The sequence below is a fragment of the Rhamphochromis longiceps genome, linkage group LG7, assembly GCF_057381845.1.
Source record: "Rhamphochromis longiceps isolate RC_006_pf linkage group LG7, R_longiceps_female_GT1.1, whole genome shotgun sequence".
NCBI classification, from domain to species: Eukaryota; Metazoa; Chordata; class Actinopteri; order Cichliformes; family Cichlidae; genus Rhamphochromis; species Rhamphochromis longiceps.
This window is the reverse complement of record NC_140563.1, coordinates 56,168,092-56,189,137: the sequence shown is the minus strand read 5'-3', so window position 1 is coordinate 56,189,137 and position 21,046 is coordinate 56,168,092. Positions and strand designations below refer to the sequence as shown.

The 21,046-nt window shown below is 40.1% G+C and overlaps 1 protein-coding gene across 3 annotated transcripts in view; it reads left to right on the top strand.

Moving 5' to 3' along the window:
• Positions 1–1,506: 1,506 nt before the first annotated feature.
• Positions 1,507–21,046, top strand: part of pde8b (phosphodiesterase 8B) — a 56,406-nt gene continuing 36,866 nt past the window's right edge. Inside the window, exons 1-2 of one of the 3 annotated variants that reach the window (XM_085414449.1) lie at positions 1,555–1,690; positions 7,141–7,572. In XM_085414449.1, the coding sequence (XP_085270575.1) occupies positions 7,291–7,572 (282 nt within the window). In that variant the 5' untranslated portion in view covers positions 1,555–1,690; positions 7,141–7,290. Of the gene's footprint in view, positions 1,691–6,508; positions 7,573–21,046 lie in introns of those variants that run through there. The other 2 variants (XM_085414450.1, XM_085414448.1) reach the window with 2 other exon arrangements.

Genomic DNA, 21,046 nt, shown 5'->3' with positions numbered 1-21,046 from the left:
ATGACATTGATTCATAGCCAATTTAGAATCACCAATTAATGCATGTCTCCAAACTCCACACATAAAAACTCCCAGCCAGTATACAAGCAGCAAACCTGAAGCAATACTATATATTACATGCAAAACATTCTGCTTTTCTTGTCTTTTTTCTTTCTTTTTTTAAATATGTCTTGAAAATAATTGTATTCACACAGACAAATACATGTCCAGGACACTAATGTGTCATTATTGTAGGCTATATGCTTTTATTTCTCACAGGAAAGGTTAAATGCATAATTCAACAGAAAGTCTGACTTCTGAAGGTCCCTTTTAATCAGAATATTATTTTACTACTTTGACTCAGTCTCAACAACAGTCTGTCTATCTGACTGTAAAAGCTGGTGTCTTACTGTCAGTGTTATTATTGTTAACTTATTGCAAGTGTGAAGACACACAAACAAAAAGTACTGAAACAAAATTATGCACTTACAAAAGAAACTAAAATTAAAGGGGGGACAGGTAGATTCTCTTTAACAGTTGGTCACTTTAGTCTAAGGAGACATTATTGCATATTGAGACTTTAATGTCTACCTGACTGTGAGTCTGAGGATTTCACAAACTGATTATGCATTTCTGTGCTACAGTTTGTCTTCTGTTCTAAAGTTCTCATGTCTTCCTCCTGAAAATCCCTCTTAGTATGAAATTAGCAAACTCATGCTAAAAATAAACTAAATTACTACATTGTGATTTTTTAAAAAGTTATAACTTTGCTTAACATGCAAATCAAATACTGCATCTGATTAACCCAATAGTACTATTAGTAGTCTTGTACTGTTGTAGATGCTAAGGGTGGAGTTAAATATACTTAATATCTCTTTTGGTAGTTTAATCTATAGGAACACAGTTTATGATGATAATGAGCTCTTTAGAAGCAGAGCACTTTAAAGCTGTTAAACAAATAAAAGGAAGTACAGCCAGTATCACGGCAGCTGGTGAAAGAAATGTATTCACATGACTTTCCAGATTCAAATTATGCAATCGTGGTGTTTGATAAACTCTTCTGAGCTTCTGAGATTTCAATTTCAAATAGTCATATAATATGCTGTGCGCTGTATAATAATATACCATAAGGCAGAGACTTGGGACAGGCTGAAAATAGACTGCAGTTTGTGGTAAATGCAGATTATAAAATTACAAGGATGCACAGGTATTATTACTAACATAAAGTTATATTGAAAATGTGTTGCTGAATACTGGAAAGTGAGCTCAGGCGGTGCTGACTATAACTGTCAGATATACTGGTTTTTAAATAACCTGATGGTGGAGTATGAATGCCTCCTACATGTCTTTATACAAAATTTTGAACTTTTTCCATTTTTTCTTTTTGTGTCAACTTCACAGAATATCACATTACTACTGCTTTTCACCAGTTCGTGTAAAGGGCACTAGGGCCGCACGGACACCGGGCCTGCCCGGTGCAATCTGAACCTAGGTTATGGAGTTCAGAGGCCAGCGTCTAACTAACCATCCAGCACTCTCTACCTGTGGAGCTCCACGTAACTCTGCCGCTCTTCCTACAGGTCTCAGATGCGGAACCAGTGCTTACTTAAACTCCCCGCTGCTTGCATTATATACTGAAGGACAAAATATTTGGTTTTGAAACATGAGCGGACTGTCACCAGAGTCTTTCCCCCCTAATGGACCACGAAAGGTAGGCGCTTGCCGAAGTAAATCCAACTCTTATTTTGGGCTTAAAGTGAAAAAACTTTATGTTAGTTGTCACCGTACACTTCCAGACTTACTGCCTATAGCTTAAGGCTAGTAGCAAGGAACTAAAAAAGAGGAAATAATACAGGCTGAAATCTAAGATTATAAATTACACTTACTACCGTGAAAAGTGGTAGTATCTGTTCTTAATTGGAACATAGCCGTTATTTTATTTCTGTGTAGTTCTTGAAAAAAACAACGTTGTGTTGTTTTATTTAAATAATCAAATCATAAATTAGATTGTCTTGTTTTATACGCGTCATGTGTAAAACTCTGAGCAGACCACGTCAGAAAAGCTCATTAACATCGCTACATAGTTTGTAGTTGTCGTCAGCCAAGCTGGCAAATGAAAAGCAAGTATTTTCCCCTAAAATATAGCCTAGATAACTGAAGAGCTGTGATGACGAACCCTCAGCACGTATGAGGATATTTTATCCTGTACAACCACCTGACTGTGTTTCTTTCTGTTTATTTACCATGTAAACCAGCAGTTTATGAGCTCGGCCACCAGAGGGCCTTCTAAGCAGAAGCCTATTGCATACTGAGCAAGTAAAATTAGGTTTCACTGTAGGTTCAGTGCTCTTATATGCAAGTAACCAGACATTTTGTATTTAAAAACAGCGTTAGAGGAATTGTATTCATTTAGGTATCCATATATTTATTATTTATTTAGATCCTTAAACCAGAGACCATATTTCGATCACTTCACAGGAGTGACATCAGTGAGTTCTTGGACTACATACATGTGTGAAATTGAACAAACTACACACCAGATTAAAACAAAAAACTGTGCCAGAATGTTTGTTGTTTTTATCTAAGCCCCTACTTCTGGCATTCTTTACTGGGTCGGATTACACACATTGTTAAGGCAATCAGTGCAAACATATACACACATAAACATAATCTTTATTCTACGCTCAGCTAGACACCACTAAAGTTTTATGACTGCATCTTGAAGTGTTTTGACGCTAGTGTGCTGACAAATGCATTGACAGACACATAAACTCCTGCCAGTGTGCTCAAAATTGCCTTTGTCATGATCACACACCCACACACAGTATCACACAGGGAAATAGTGCTACGCTGTTGCAGCTGATAACAAAAAAACTGAATGTAACATTGTAGTATTAGTGACGTATGTGTGACAGCATGTGTACACAGCTTTCAAATGTTGCAACTGTGAGAGCTCAGTGTTTTTTACATACTGTTAAGTGGTTCAATAGAGTTACTTATGTAACACAAATTATAAGAAAATCACATGTTTAGTGTAGTTACATGTTATATGGTTTTTTTAACTTAATTTATAAAGACGGTGGCACGGTGGTTAGCACTGTTGCCGCACAGCAAGAAGGTCCTGAGTTCAATTCCACCATCAGGCCGGGGTCTTTCTGTGTGGAGTTTGCATGTTCTCCCCGTGTTTGCGTGGGTTCCCTCCGGGTACTCCGGCTTCCTCCCACCGTCCAAAGACATGCAGCTTGTGGGGATAGGTTAATTGGATAATCCAAATTGCCACTAGGTGTGAATGTGCAAGTGAGTGTGAATGGTTGTCTGTCCTGTGTGTTGGCCCTGTGACAGACTGGCGACCTGTCCAGGGTGTACCCCGCCTTTCGCCCTATGACAGCTGGGATAGGCTCCAGCGCCCCCCGCGACCCTGAAAAGGATAAGCGGAAGCGAATGGATGGATGGATGGAATTTATAAAGATTTATAAATAAATTATTTGCATTTATATATTATAAATGCCTAAATAAATATATATAAATAAACATATTTTGCTGAGCAAAAGTAAACTATCCCATAGTGAATGTGAATTAGAAGGAAAGCAGCTTAAAACAACTACTAACTGTACTACGTGGCTACTTTTGACAAAGGACAAAAACTTTATCAATACAGCTTTTTCACTTCTCCCTATTCATCTTTGAATATTAAACCTCCAAAAGTATGGGACCATTTCTTCCATATCTTATTTCTATGTGTCTGTCTCTAGGGATCACCTGTCAGGTCAATAAATCAAATCAGTTGTATAGTTATGTGGTACATGTGGATGGAATGGCTGAAGTGATGCTGAGAGAATCATTCACTGAAATTATATGCTTTGCTTGCCCACATGGACATAAACCAGACCTGCTGCTAGAGGCACTGCTAAAGTGCTTCTCTTAATATATTCTCATGTAGAAAACACTCTGTAACTGTATATGTTTTTGCTTTGTTTTGATGGCTAGCCTTTTTTTTCCCTATATTCATACAGTTATATGAATAACTGTTTTAAAGCACTATCAGCAGGAATACTTTCGAAAGGTTTTAACACTACCCCCTCCACTGACGAAATATACCAGCAATTTTTTTAAAACATTATAGAATAGATTGGAAAAATAATATTTTATTTATGTGCAGTCCTCATTTAGGAGTCTTGCCTAAATGAATAAAGGGTGGGTGATTGCAAATAAAAAGCTAAATATGACTGTTTTGCTTACGGCTAAATGCAGCACTAAGTAAGAATATGTTTAAACAAATGTTTGTTATATGTTCTGAGATTATGTCATTCATATTTGTAAAGTTTTACAAATTATAATGGAGGGTATGGCCTCAAAATAATTTTAATTGACTAATTTATTGTTTAATTCACAAAAAAGGGGGGGAAAAGTGCAACACAGTTTCCCAGACCCCAAGGCAATGTCTTCAGTTTGCTTGTTTTGTCATCCAGTGCTTTCAAATTCACAGCATAAAGTGACAATGAAAAGAAAACAAAAACTCTTTTGTTTGTGGAATTATTAAGCAGTTCATGTAATTTTTATTCATTTTGCTTGATGGTTAAAATGATTGAAACTTGAAAATAATAATAGAATATTGAGCAAAGTGTGTTAGTGGTTTAAGTCCTTAATTGCTAGTGTGAAAAAATAATTCAGGACAAAGTACCTCGTTAAATTAGTTAGTTAAAGCACAAAGTTAACATAAGTTAATATGAATAAACTGTGCAGTTAGATTTTAAGTAAATGATATGCAGTTGACTGTATGTCCAGAGCAAAATAAGTTTATCACATGTTGAATGAGTATATTAAACATCACAGTAAGTTTAAGAGTTTGTGCATGGACTGTATATCAGGCATTTATTAATGATGTAGAAATCATCACTGTACCTTTCCTGAAATATTGTTATTTTGTTTTGATGGTCATTCTGCATCCTGTAGTAATAGGTAGCCTACCAAAAAGTGCAAAGTATAAAAGATGGATATAGCCACCATGACATCACCAACTGGCTGGTGAGGTTCAGTTTGAATCCTCGGGTTGAGTGTTCATGCTGTCACCGTCTTGGTGTTTTGAAAGCATGTATGACAAACTAGAGGTGGATCTGACTGTGAAACCACATTCTTGTTGTCTAATCAGTTGTTAGTCACAAGTTAGCTTAAACTGAAAAATCTCTTTTTCTGATATATATGGACTAACGTGCACTAAATGTTTTATTTAATATGACTTAAAAAGTATAATTAAGACAATAAATACATCAGGAAAGTATTTGCAGAGGTCAGGGCAGAGGATCATTCTCCCAAAGAAACTGGAGTATTTCTGCTACCACAGGTAACGCCCCCAGGGGCCACAAAAAAATGCATGTTCATTGTAGTTATGGCTATGATTTTCAGACCTGGACGCTATGGCCATCATGAACTCAGTAATGGAATACCAGCAATATGCAAGTAGTATCATGAAAACTTCTGAGTTATACATCAGGTCAGATTAATTCCCCACCATCAGTCCTTTCAGTTGTTAACATCAGACTGGTGTTATGTAGTCGTGTTGGGTAAGAAAAGGGTTTACAAAAACATCTTTTATTCCTACAGCTGTGAATATTTTAAATAAGATGTCATGGAAGATGGTTATTTTAATTTTGCTTTCATTTTGAAGACTTTTTTTGGTTGTCATATTCTTGTATTATTACAGACTGCAATTTTTTACTCTAAAGCCAAATGTGCCAAATATGAATTTATGTTGCTTTGTGACTATTCTATTCTATTCAGCTCTATACTTCACTTCCTGTTCCCTAATGCCCTGTTCCCTAACACACACACACACACACACACACACACACATATATATATATATATATATATATATATATATATATATATATATATATATATATATATATATATATATATATATATGTATATGTATATATGGAGAACTGACCACTGACCAGAGAGGTTTAAGATTACACCCATCACCGGGTCACGCTTCGGTAACAAGCCCACATTGTTAGAGCCCACATTTAATTTTAGTGATGGAAAATAATAATATCTTTTTATCCAAAATATCAAAGCAAATAGTTTAATACAAAATACAATGGAGTGCAGTTTTATTACAGTTTAAATGCATTATGTGACACATCTGCTTAGATACTCAGTTGAAAAACATAATTATGTTTAAGGATAAATTATAAAATATCAAATAATAACTGGCATTTACAGAATTTCTGATCCAGTTAGCATCACATTCAATAAACAAATAAGCACGTTATTACCAACTATCCTAATCTTGAGTGGAAGAATAGTAGAATGTTTAAATAGAAATATTATAATGATTATTGTGCTTACATGTCAAACGCTAGTTTATTTTTGCAGCAGAACTGTAACAAAAGGCAATAAATAATGGTCTATAAGCACATTTTATAAAACATTTTCTTCAAGAAACAATTATGTCCCCCCCCCCCCCCCATTTCGGCTGAAGAGTAAATATACCCTGTTCTCTAAATTAACCACGTGCCTAAAGGTGAGGCAGGGGGTTGTTTGAACAGTAAGTGGTGTTTCATCAGGTCCCCATTACTGTGATAGCATTATGCATAATTCACGTGGGGCTTTAAAGGACCCCTGGAGTCACAGCATGGCCTCTTGGGAGTTATGAAGGCTCGTTTTCTGCAGAGTCAAAAATTATACAATGTTGGTATGATGGAGATAGAGAGAGAGAGACTAGGAAGCAGAAAGGAAGAGAGGGAGATGGACCGTGGCCAATGATCAGCAAGCAGAATAGCTAAAGTAGAGAGATAGAAGAGATTTCATAAAGGCTACTCATCACAGGCCGATAATGCGACCATGTCACCGAGGACGATCGGAGAAATAAAGCCGGATATGAAGCAAGAGGTGATGAAGAGCCGCCAGGTGGTTTAGACCATCTATTCATTTTATTCATTAGTCCGGGTCATTTGATGGAAGCGCCGGCGGGGAGAACGGGTTATCGGGAAGCTTTAGATCATAGCCTGAAACACATTTTGTCCTCAATATGAAGTCGAAGTCCAAAATCCGCCAATAGCGGGAGCTTGAGAACAAAACCGAATTCGTAGGTCGCATGTTTTAAATAATTATCTACATCTCACGTTTTCCCTCCCTTGATGTTCTCGAACGGAGGTGTGTGGAGAACAGAGCGATTCGACCCTGCAGCCGATGCCCGGAGAAAAAAGCAGCCTGTGTGCAGGCAGCTGTGGACAACAGGAAGGTGGTACCCACGAGTCGGTGTTTATTATCTGGGATCTGACTCCGGAGGCACGTCGCTGAGGTATGGGCTGCGCTCCCAGTATCCACGTCTCTCAGAGCGGGGTGATCTACTGCCGAGACTCAGACGAATCCAACTCCCCCCACCAGACCACCACCATCTCTCAGGGCAACGCAACCACGCTCCACGGGCTCTTCATCAAGACCGATGCGGCCGAGACCATCCCTTCCGTCATCACCTACCAGAGTCGGCACTCGCGCAACAACTCGTGCCGGGATCGCAAGGAGAACAGCGGAGGGCACATCCGCATCGAGGCCGAGACGCAGACCAGCCACACCAGCGTCAAGGTACAGTGGCTGTGACAGAACCGAACATGGGTGTGCTGGCATATGGTCACCGCATCAGCAGAGTCGTGAGTGAAAAGCGCACTTGCGAGAGGGCCATTGTTGTTGTTGTTTGTTAGTTGATGAGGCCCAAACCTGTGGGTCCGGGATTAGAAATCTGGCTGCAGTTCATTCAATCCCTCCTCATTAATTCGCCCTGTGTCAAGCCATGCCTGCAGCCAGCCATGTGTGTAACAATGATGATAATTGAATGTATGACATATGACAGTGGCCTTACTAAAGGATCTGGTGTAGGCAGGGTGTTATGCTGCATAATTGCATTTTAATGCACAAAATGTGTTAATCTTAAGAATGAGCTTACACGTTGACTGAGGACTCTGTAGCAGTGTGTAACACAGTAAGAAGATAAGGGCATTTTAAGTTTCTATTGAAGAGTACCTGCAGAAGATGGACCATATTTGTGTTTAGTATTTCTTTATAACACGTGTTTGCACCACACTCCACTTCATTGCATCCACAGGAGAGTTATAATTGCTCATAAATGCGTTACTAAGCACTTATACATGATTACATATGTACTCTGCAGTGTGTTATGAAACCATGTTCTATATAAGTACTACAGAGTTTTAAAGGCAAGAGTTACCAGAAGTTTTTACTTTACAAAAAAACCCAAACTCGGGTCTAGCTTTCCCTGAAATCCCCACTTAGCGTGTTTCTCGCCATCAGCCATCTCTTGTAGTCTAAATCTGTGCTATAAGAAAAGCTTGTTTGCAGGCTTTTGTTTATTATCTCTGAGTACAGCCCCAAAGCTCCAGGCAGAGGTTCCCGGAAGCAGACAAAGACGTGAAATGAGCAACTGTACATGCAGTGGGTCAGTACTTCAGCAACAAAATGCAAAGTGTGTTTCAGATTGCCTAAAGTCAGAGGATCAGCTCAGATTTGATAACTTTGGTTTATATCCTTTATATCAACCCCATTTATGACACTGTTTGCTTTAAGATGTGTAAAAACCTATTAATCTAATAAATTAAGTCATTATGAAGAGGATTATTATTTGAGTCATCGTGGAAAAAAGAATTAATTGCTATTAATTTAATGTAATAATCTGTAATGCAGGAGTCAAGCTTTCGGAAACAGCCACATTTTTGTGGATAAGTACATTAAATGTATTTCAAAGTTTTCAGAGAACACGTTTTTTAAAAATAAACACTATTTTTTATACTGAAAAAAATGGTAAGCGGCTCACTTAATCAACATATTGCAGATATTTAAAACGTTGATAACCACGTGAAAACTGAGACAAAACTGAGCACAGCGCTGCTCTGCTCTGCTTAGCAGTTTTCAAATCTTTTCATGAAGTTCGTGTGCTTTTTACTTGATGAAGGATTTCTCTCATGAGGAAGCATGTGAACAGATACTTCTTCATATTTATGATCAAACCCCAGAGGATATAACTGTGTTTTGCTAAGAAGTAGTCTAGCAGATGATCGTGTCATCAGACTCTGAGAATACATTAACCCATTCAGGCCTGGATGAGATTCAGAGACTTTTATCTCTGAGGCTAGCATGGTTCCAGTTGTTTTTGATTGTTCATATTAAAAAGCTTTTAAATTGTCCTTATTTCACATTTGTGGATAGTCTTTAACACTTTTCATTCATTTTTCCTGATATTTGTCTTGTCTGCTCCTAATATGGAAGAAATTTGGCACGCGTGAAACGACAAGACATCGATATGACATGAGTCATTCCCACGAATGAAAACATTTAGTCACCTTAACCTAGACTTCTTGCCAGGAGCTGGAATTATAGCAAACAGTTTGGTAACATTTAGGTTCAGCAGTTGAGTACTTTTTATAGATTTGTGTCATGAGTTAAGTGTAGCTCAGACAGTGTGTGTGTGTCCTGGTTTGTCAGCAGTTCCTTACCGCTCTCTCTCAGTACCCCCCTCCATGACTGAGACAGGATCAATGATGCCATTTATTATTAAAGCCATCTGCCTTACCCTGCAGGATCTTGATCATCTGACACAGTGTTGATCACACTCCTGTGTGTGTGTGTGTGTGTGTGTGTGTGTGTGTGTGTGTGTGTGTGTGTGTGTGTGTGTGTGTGTGTGTGTGTTTATATACACCAGTCATTTGTTTACCCCTCTGGTCAGTACATCAGGAGTGTCACATGTAAAGAACCGGTACTGGTTTCCCCACAGGGCTTTATGCCAAGGCGCTGATTTAAAAAAGGAATACACCAACAAAAGCATGAATTGGCAGATTCTCACAATCAACCAGACACATTTTGTTTAGAACACAGGCTGTATTTAAAAGATGGAAGTAATTTTTGTGACGTGACCCACTGGTTCCTGGAGTCTGCAACTCCTCTTTGTTGGTGCTGATGGTTTCCAAGGTCACAAGGGACCATATTCAGACCATAGGGTGAAGTGCAAAATTATCAGCTTATGCTAGCAAACTTGGTTAGCAAGGTGCATCTGCATTACACAGACTCACATTTCTGCTTATACTGCAGAGAAACAAACTTAAATACCGGAATCCCAGTCTTTGTTTCAGACAGCACGCATGTTATTTGTTAGATAATTTCATTGAAAATGCTCAAATCAGCGCAAACACTCTAAAGACGGCTAGTTCACTAGTACGTTATGGTTGTCAGTGTTGCTCATGCAAATGTCAACTTGCATAGTAGCAGATGCTAACACATTTGGTGTTGTTTCGGCACCTAGTTTAGTTTCGGTAACCCAGTGTTAGAGGCTGGGTTAGAGACACAAATGTACAAATAAGTTTGTCTTTACTAGCATTTAATAACACTTCAGGGTAGGGGAATAGAGATTGTCAGATGACAGAGAGGGAGTGTGCCGCATCAGTTGGAAAAGATGAGACGTTCTGAAGAAAACTGCAGAAAATCCCACGTACCTCAAGCACTGCATTTCTGCAGGTTGATGTCACAGTTGGCATCCGCAATGACCAACACAACAATCATAACCACAACTATAGAGACTTTAATTAGAGGACATGAGCCATAGCAGATACGATCTGCCCATATTAGCACTCCTGTTAAAAAAGAGGCCATGCCTCTAACTCTAGGCCTTAATTGTTAATTATATATTATTTAATGAATTCTATATTGTTGGAGCAAATCGGCTTTAGAGGCCAAAAACCTTTGTACCAGGCTATGCATTATTTACATGTTATAACGTGATAGTCCCTGGGGATTGACTCATATTTAACAAGTCCAACGTGGATTAAACATGCAAAAATTCAGCAATGATAAAGTTCTGTGTTCTTAAAAAATAAAATAAACCAGACCAAACCCAGTTAACACAATTCTTATAAATTCATGCCAGTTTGTAGAAGGTCTATTTTAAGTTTTTTCTTTGGCAAACAAAAGTGAGATCAGGATTGGAACAGAATGTTGCTGCTGGTAATACATAAAGTTGTAGGTCAGCAACAAACAGACCAGTGCTATGATGATATAATTTGTGAAGATGCAATTTATTCTGCAAAGTCAGCATATCTAATAAACAGACAAAACACATAATAACCAAGAAAATGTTTATCATATAAATTGTGAGACTGGATCCATTATACTTTGTTTCATTGGCTTTCCAGATTGTAATTTTGATTTACACATGACAACTGTGCAAGTATGCACACCAAACCAAAGCTAAGCATACACAAACCTCACGTCCTTTGTAATGCATCAAAACCAAAGCAAGAGCCCTACAAGCATTAGAGTCCCTCCTCCTCTCTAATTACTCTTTAACTCAGATTATTGATTTCATTTAAACACATCAGTGATGTCTTGCATAACAGTAAGAAGTAACAATGTAACAATTTATTTTGCTATTAAGGAGAACTCGTACATCCACTGCAAGCTCTGTGTTCTCTTTTTATTTTAGGTATGAGCCTGTTTTTCACACTAAAAAACAACTTTTTTTTGCCATAAATATAAGATTAAAAACATAAAAATATATAATATAATATATATATAAAATATAATATTAAAAACATTCAAATGAGCTTTTTGTTTGGATGGGGGGTGGGAAACCTATGTCAGTGTTTTACACAGCACTGATGCAGCAGTGAATTTTTTAGCTGTTTGTAAGGATGACAGCACTGAACAAGTGAATCGTAAAGTCACAGATGGGAAAGGCCCATGGACATCTTAATGCAGAGGTTCAAGAAGAAGAATTCAACAGAAGCCTGCATTACAAAGCAGGATTAGGGGCTTAGCGAGCCAACTTCAGTTTTAACCCTGGGTTTTCTGTGTTACCAAGGTGGGTTCATCGTCACAGTAACACGTTTAGCCTACTCGTGAAGAGGTTTTGCTTGAGATAAGAGATCATCGCATACAAAACCACTTCAAATTGGCCAGTCAGTTCTCTGGCACATAGTCTCACCATTCCTGAAGTTAGCCTACTTGCCAGTTCTTCTCATCTTTCCTTCGTTGATTTGAGTAGAATCACACAATAATACAGCACTTTTATTATACACATACAAACACACTAGCACAGCACTGCTGTGGCTGTCTTGCTCTGGGTCTGCACTATGTGATCAATCTCTTCATATTTTTCTAATATAGTTTTTCTTTATTTACAAAATATGCTGCTCTGCTGCAGTTAGACTTATCATGTTTGTAAGTGGTCATATGTAGTTATGTATTTGCATGCTCTTGTAGCTAGATTAGGTAACCCTAAGTTGATATATTGGGTTTTGTTTTCTAAGGTTTTACATGTCAGAATATAATAAAAATCATCTTAAATCTTATAGATACTAAATAATAGTCACAAAGTATTGTAGTGTCATTATTTATTTAACAAAAGCTGAGCCAAAATGTAGAAACTATGAAAACTAACTACACCCCGTGATTCATTTGCTTGTAGAACCACCTTTAGCAGAATAGCTTGAAGTAACTTGAAGTAGTTTTTCTCTGTATGACTTCATCAGTCTTTCATATCACCATGGAGGAATTTTGGCCAACTCTGATTTACAACATTGCTTCAGTTCATTGAGGTTTATGGACTTTCATTTATGCACAGCTTTCTTTTTTGATCAGGCTCAGCTCTAGATTCTGACTGGGCCATTGCAGCATTGTGATTCTTTTCTTTTCCAGTTATTCTGTTACAGATTTTCTGGTGTTTCTTGGGATAATTGTCCTATTGCACGAAGCCTTTTTGGCTGAGCTTTAGCTGTTGGAAAGATGGGCTCACATTTGACTCTAGAATGCCTCTAGAGGAGTTTATGGTCAACTCAATGACTGCAAGGTGCACGGGACCTGTGAATGCAAAACAAGCCCACACCATCATCATAATTAACACTGTTTGTGCTAATATGCTGTGTTTGGTTTTCACCAATCATGTGCTGCCATGTTATTTTTAAGAGGGAAGAGGCTTTCTTCTGGCAACCCTCCAAAACAAGCCATACTTGTCAAGTGTTTTTCTAATTGTACTGTCTGGCTTATTTGTACTGAACTTTAACATTTCACATGCTAACTGAGGCCTGTAGAGTCTGACATGTAGCTCTCAGGATTTCTGAGCATTGGGATCAATTTGCTGGTACATCCAGTCAGCGGATTATTAGGAACTTGAATGTGTTCCACTTGTGAAGAATCTTTCTCTGTCTAGAATCATGGACTTCAAATTGTTTGGAAATTACTTTTAATCCTTACCAGACTGATGGGCAGCATACATTCCTTTTTTAAGTTCATCGGTAATTTATCTTCTCCTTGGCACTGTGTTAACACACACCTGAATGCTTCAGGCCAGTAAACTACCTATACTTCTGTTTTTGTAGAGGAGCTCACCCTTGCTGATGATCAGTTAATCAAGTGCATTTAATTGCAAGATGAAGCAGTGAGGGTGTACTTAGCTTTTCTGTGTTATTTATTTAGTTTTTTTCTATGGTGACTGAGCAGTACCAGGAACAATCATGCTTAAATACTGAAATTGAGTTTCCCTCGCCAAATGGTAAACGACTGTATTTTTTACTCCACATAAAGTTGACTGAAAGCTCCTCCTGCTTGAGACCTACAGGATGATGCAGGACTTAGGTTGGGTTCCCAATCCACTCATGTAAGTTGGAGAGTAACACTACAATAGCAACCTCCTTAAGTCCCAGCATATAAATAGGAACAGAATAAACTAAACAGTTCGCAGTTACATTGCAGCTGAAACAGGGTGAATGTTGATACTGTTAATATTTACAGCTCCAGTCAAATTGGACTCCTCAGTCAACATGGCGTGCAAAGTGTTGGACTCAACCCGACTCAACCTTAAGGCAAATACCTAGATCGTTACATAGAGGCATACTGAGAAGCTTTGATTTTGACCGATTTCTTCAAATGCTGTTCTGTGTGGCAGCTCTTTGAGTGCCAACCTGCTTCCTAACAATGACTAGATTAACATGTAATGTTTAACTTATTCCCTGACATTAACTAATAACATTGACAATTCTAATAAAAATATCTTAGCATGTTTTCAAAATGCTAAATTATGCAAACCAAACATGATAAATCCAGAAACGTGATCAAGAGCTGTTATTCTCTACAGTTCTACAGTTTGCTGTTACTTGTAGGATGAACCTAACACCTAAAGGTAGCAGTCAAGAAGTTTGTTCAGACGACAGCTTTAAGCCACGTCAAAATATCAGACTCTCACTGAAAGCTTATCATTGACTTCATGCTGTGGACAGAAGTCTAACAGATAAGACAGAGGCCGACCTCAAGTCCATGTAGACATTCTAAGAAGGCCACTTCAGTGCAGATAAGGTGAGGCCTTGTTGCAAGGACTGTGATTCATGCAGACACCAAGGCCTGGTGTTAACAATGATGAGGAACCTAATTCGATAAGCGCCAAGTGTTTGGTATTTATCTGGCAATATACAAAATGAAAATCCAAAACATTTCTTTATTGGTTTCGATAAACTTGAAAGTGACATAATGCATAGAAGCAGAAAAAAAGATTTATCCCTGCTCTGAAGGACACAGTAACGTCATTCTGTATCACTTCTGATTTCTAAACAGTCTGACTTTCAACAAAAGAGCCACTCATAAGGTCGAATCTACATGAGAAATTCACCCGCTTTGTCATTACTCAAAACAATTACACTCTGGCCCGTAAGCGTTTCTGTTCTCTAGCCATGCTGTAAACTAGCCAGTCATCTTCATAATCTAACATCAACAGAGAAAACACCTTCAAAGGACCACATCAAACATACACTAAGTTTGTTACGTTTATTGCATTCTGGGGAATAAACTGTTCAATTAAATGTGCTGCGAAATGTTTGATGGTCCTTCACAATGAAAGCAATGTTTGATCTGTATCATAACAATGTGTGTACAGTATATTAAATGACATTATATACCTGGCCTCAGGAAACAATTAAGGGGTTATTTATACAGCACCTTTCAAAGCCAACATTACAAAGTGCTTCACAAAAACAAAGACTGAAATTACTCCAAGATGAAGGCAGCTCCAACGTTCAGAAGTTTGTAATTAGTCGAAGATCTAAGTCATAGGCTTAAAAACCGAAGCCATTTTTAAGGGGGGTGGGAAGGAAGGGCTGTGTGACGTGAAATATTAGGTTTGTGTGTTGTATGTTACTTTGTGGTATAATTAATTTAGCAAAATGTGTGAAAAAACAAAAATAAAACAAAAACCAATAAACCGTCCCTTTTCAGGGGATTTTTGTTTTGTTTTGTTTTCCATTTTTGCTTGGAAGAAAAGAGACTCAAATGATTATTCATATTAACTATTTGTATACTTATCTATCTACTGCTGAGTTGTTCTGAATTTTGTGAACACTGGTGTCATGTTTTAAAATGCCAAATCAAACACTATATACAGAACCACTGCATATTGACTGTCAACTGGAGAGTATAACATCACATTTTGGGGTGGCTGTAGCTCAGGAGGTGGAGCAGGTCATCTACTGATTGGAAGGTTGGTGGTTTGATCCCTGTCTCCCACTTGTCTGCATGCCAAATATCCTTGGGTAGTTAGTAAGCGCTTAAAAGCATAGGTGGGTGAATGTGGTATGTTGTGTAGAGCACTTTGAGTACTCCGGGAGAGTAGAAAAACGCTATATAAGAATCACTCAATGTACATTTTCATGAAAATCAAAAGAGATTGGATTTTTAAAAGCACATAAAAAATAATAGTCACTTTGTGTGTGACGATGTTTGTGCAAAGTGTTGTTCAGATTGGCTCGCCCATTAAGGAGGAGATAGGGTACATATACTACATGTACATATACAATTATAATAAGTTATACTCTAGTTTTTTGTTTGTTTGTTTTCCAGAGTTACAGATATCCTTGAAAGCTCACTTAAAACGTAAACAGCAATTCAGTACAGCAAAGTAGCTTATTTGTCCATTGTGATCATAGATACTAGCATACACTATATGGGCCACACGTCTTAATCTTTGAATTCATGTGTTTTTAGTCCCATTGCTACAGTTAGTCAAAGACCTGTCCGTGCAGTCTGCCTTTCAAAACATTTTGAAAGAATGGTTTGTTCTAAAGAGCTCGCTGAATTTGAGTGTGGTGCTATAATAGGATTCCACCATTGCAACAAATCAGTTTCTTCAAGTTCTTCAAGAAATCAAGTTTCTTCACTCCTAGATATCCTGCAATTAAGTGTAAATGGTATTTTGGAACCACAGCAACTGCCAAGTGTCAGAACACAGAAAGTTACAGAGCGAGGTCATTGAGTGACTGTTTAATATTGCTAATTTTTGCTATTACACTATTGTTTCCACTGTAATCGCCATAATAAGATGTTATGAAAATGTGATATGTGTTTAAATACTGTAGATCAATAAATCTTTAAACCCCTATTATTCATTTGTGTAATCAACAAACATTGTTTCTTAATTTCTTTACATCGCATGAGGTAGTGGGACATGCAGCATAATTTGGCAATTAATTATGGCCTGAATCAATAAACAGAAATGACTTGATTATTTTTTTTGTTAATTTGTGTTGTACTGTACGTTGTACAGCAGCAGCATCCTTTTACAGTGTTTAGCTCTGTTTACAAAGAACATATTACTGTAATTTAGTGTATTTTTGTGCCATTTTGTTAAAGTGTATCTTAGCAGTATATTTTGCGACTTGTTGCTGTAACAGTGTAGTGTGTAAAAGTAGATTATGATTTTTTTTAAAGGTTTTAACAGAGCAAAAGTTCTGTACAGGAGCTATACAAGAAGATTGTCCTAAAACGACCTGCCTGATTTCTGACAGCTGCTGGTAGTATGGGACATTTAATTAAAACCAATAATTTATTTTATCTTGTTCTTGAGAAAAGGCTTATATGGCTTGTTTCACAAACCTGGACATGACAACTGAATACTTTATAAAGAAGAGTGAAAAAACTTTTACCTTACCTTTCTGCCAGGACACTGGCTGCACGATATAATTCAACTTGTATTACAGCTGCATTACATTGAGACTGAGCTTAAATAAACATATTATGCTGTAGTTGCTTTTCAGTTCAGTGACTTTGAGAATCCTCTGTTCCCTCTCTGTCATTCTACATATCTGCTGGTGTTGGATTCAAACAAAAAACAGATGATACAAATTATGTTCTTTGAAAACAAATTTTGTCTCATGTCATGGTTAATGGGCCTCTTTTAATACTCCATAAAGCATTAGGTCAGTCAGTCTTTCAACCAAGTTTAATTTATAAGCCATCGGCATCAACTTTATTTTTTTCCATTTTCTGTTAGCTAGGTTGTTGGTTTTCAGCTGCTGTGGATATACAAGAAAGCTTTCATAGTCTCATTTATACCTGTTATTTTAACACGAAGAAGCATCTGTCTCTGCACTCGATCCAAAGTCTTTCACTTACTTCCTCTTAATGTCTATTCGTGAGGACTCTGTCAGCTATTCTAAGAAGAGATGGTCCCCAATGATGGCTTTCCTTAACACTTCTTCCATCATCTTCTAACTAACTTAGCTGACTCATCCTTCTCCAAATTGATCTCTCAGCACTGGTTAACAGTCCCATTTCTACTGCCTTCCTTCCTGTATCGTCCTCAAGTAAAACAAAATTGCTCGTATACTCAAGAAACCAACACTCAAACCCAATTATATATTTTGAAACTGGGCTTCTTGTTGTCACTGAAGCACTAAACAATGACTCATTCCCCTCAGTCTTCTTATAACTACGTTTATGCTTTTAACACCGAGCCACCAGATGCTCTGAGTCTTTCCTACCAACTCTGTTGGGTCATTTCTTACTTGGTTGACCTTGTTTCTTTGTCCTGTTAGACCACACTATGTAGATAGTGATCCCTGCTCAGCTTTCCAGGAATGTCTTTGTGCTTAGACACAAACATCTCTGATGTAAGGACCACAAGTGTGAGACAACACAGTCCTGCATGTCTGCAATGTTTGTCACAATACGGCCGTGTGCAGGCAAGAGTAGGACCCAAACGCAAACTCACAGAGTCAAAAGGTAAACTCAAAAAACACAGCTTTATTGCTGGCGTGAAGTGGGACACGAAAAACAACACAAAATAAACTAAACTGGGAAAACTAAAGCACAAGGAGCCACAGGGAAAAATCACACAGCTATGAGGGAGGACGCAACACTGACAAAGAGAAACATGGGGCTTAAATACACTGAGGGATAACGAGGGGGAATGAGACACAGAAGGAGAGCACAGCTGGGAGTAATCAGGCTGGACGAGACAAGGGAAGCAAAACTAGAAACACTCACATGAGGCATGGACCTTCAAAGTATAACAGGAAACTCACTGACTGAAATCTAAACATGCAAACTCAACAGCAACTGGGGAGACAGAACATAGGAACCTGAAACATGGTACAAAAACATCACAGTAGACATAACATGGAACACAGGGAAGCCATATTACAAAGCCAAAGAACTAAACCTATGGTAACCATAACTGAAATCTAGGGAAACAGGAAGCAGTACAACAAAAGACTCAAAACATAATCCATAATATAAAAACACGAGATCTCTTCAAAATAAAACTGGAAACATGAGAGGAAGACATGACAACATAAGACAACAGACATGAAACACACGAAGGGCAAGGGAGACTTCACAGGGGTTGAAATACACAAGAGGGAACTAATAAGCAAATGAACATAGGAGACATGAGCTTAAACATACTATAAACATCAAAATGAACTAAAACTCAAAACACTGGGCCATAAGACCCAGGACCGTGACAGAGCCCCCCCTTCAAGGGCGGATTCCAGATGCCCAAAAACCACGAAAAACAAAACAAAAACCAAAAACCCACCAAGGGCGGGTGGCGGGGGTCCAGGACGGAGGGCCAGAAACAAGGCCAAAAAAAACCAAATGTCCATCAAAATCACAGGAGCGCAGGGAACAGTTCATGACTCCTCAGGGGCCGACCCGGAGGGTGACGGTCCAGAAATTCATAGTTCATGTGATCAGGGGGCCGGCCCGGAGGCCGACGGCACAGGAGTTCATGGTCAAACAGTCCAGGTGGCCGACCTGGACGACAGCAGCACAAGAGTTCACATGGTTCAGGTGGCCGACCAGGAGGCCAACGGTCCAGTAGTCCATAGTTCACGAGCTCAGGGGTGACCCGGAGGTCGACAGCATAGCAGGTCATAGTTCAAAGGTTCAGGGGGCCGACCCGGAGGTCGAGAGCACCACAGGTCACAGTGCAACAGTTCAGGCGGCCGACCCCGATGGCAACGACGTCCAGCTGACGGCCCGGAAAGCGGCCGGCGATTCCGAGGGGCAAAACATGGCTTGGGCGGTGGCAACACAGCCGCAGGACCAGGCGAGGCCGACACAGAAGCAGAGGCTGAGGCTGGACCAGGCGACGGCAAAGCAGGAGCTGAGGCTGGACCAGGCGAAGCACAGGCTGAAACCGGACCAGGCGGAGCAGAAGCCGAAGCCGGACCAGGCGGAGCAGAAGCCGAAGCCGGACCAGGCGGAGCAGAAGCCGAAGCCGGACCAGGCGGAGCAGAAGCCGAAGCCGGACCAGGCGGAGCAGAGGCAGAAGGTGGCTGGACGGGCTCCTCGGGCCCGCCAGCAGACGTGGCATGAGGCCGGACGGGCAGCTCGGGCCCCCCAGCAGACGTGGCATGAGGCCGGACGGGCAGCTCGGGCCCCCCAGCAGACGTGGCATGAGGCCGGACGGGCTCCTCGGGCCCCCCAGCAGACGTGGCATGAGGCTGGTGCGGTTCACCTGAACCCCCAGCTGACGTGGCATGAGGCTGGACGGGCTCCTCGGGCCCTCCAGCTGACGAGGCATGAGGCTGGTGCGGTTCTCCTGAACCCCCAGCTGACGAGGCATGAGGCTGGTGCGGTTCTCCTGAACCCCCAGCTGACGAGGCATGAGCAGTAGGTGCAGAGACCACCGGCTGAACATAAGGCTGAGCAGGTGATGGAGCAAATGACTGAGCGGCACAGTGGGCTAAGGGCTGAGCTAACGGAAGCACAGGAAAGTGTACTATGGACTGGGCCGCTAACAGTGCTAGTGACCAAGCTAATGACTGAAAGGCATGCAGTAGTGATGGCGGTGTGGGTTGTAGACTGAATTCTCCTGAGCCCTCAGTAGAAACAGGGATGGGTGCAGGCACATGCCGGACACTAGCCACTCCCACCCAAGGAGTAGGTACGGGTGCGGAGACGGGCTGTATCCTGGCTGACCTCACCCTGGGGACCGGCATGGGTGACAAAACTGAAGCCTGACCTGGAGACAAAACTGAAGCCTGACCACATGACTGAGCTAATTGAGCAACAGACTGAACTATGGAAAAAAATGAGAGGTTGTAGTGATTGTGGTAGTTGTTGCTGACATATCTCCGAGCCTACAGAACACAAGGACAGGGGCTGGATAGGCTTACCTGAGCCTTCAGCGGACACAGGAATGGGTGCAGGCACCCGCCGGACACGAGCCACTCCCACCCGAGGAGTAGGTACGGGTGCGGAGGTAGGCTGTGTCCTGGCTGGCCTCACCCTGGGAGCCGGGACAGGTGGTGGAGAGCGGAGCTCAGGAGTGGTCACAGGAGTAGGTAGGTTTGCAAAGGCAGTCTCAGAATAAGCTGACTGGTGAGCAGCAAAGTCCAGGGGTGAAGCCACACCCAAAACAGTCACTTGAGGTGCAGGTTGAACTTGGTCTGACTCTAAAACATGGTGAGTGTGTTTGAACATGGCTGGCTGTGGAACACAAAATTCAACTTGATTCATGAGCTCAGTGGCATCAAGTCCAAGTCTTCTAGCCAGTTTAACTATGGTAGGAGGCACTCTGTTACTATTTACACCTCCCAGCTGAGGCACAGAAAAAATAACTGCCTGAGATACTGGCAGAGCATTACGTAGAATCTCAGATACAGGATTGGAATCATGAAGGTTCGGAGGAGCTGGTTGAAAAACTAAAGTGTTCATAGGAGCAGCATGACTAACCGTGGATGAAATGGCAGAAGGATTGGAATGAGAATGTGGCAAACAGTCACTT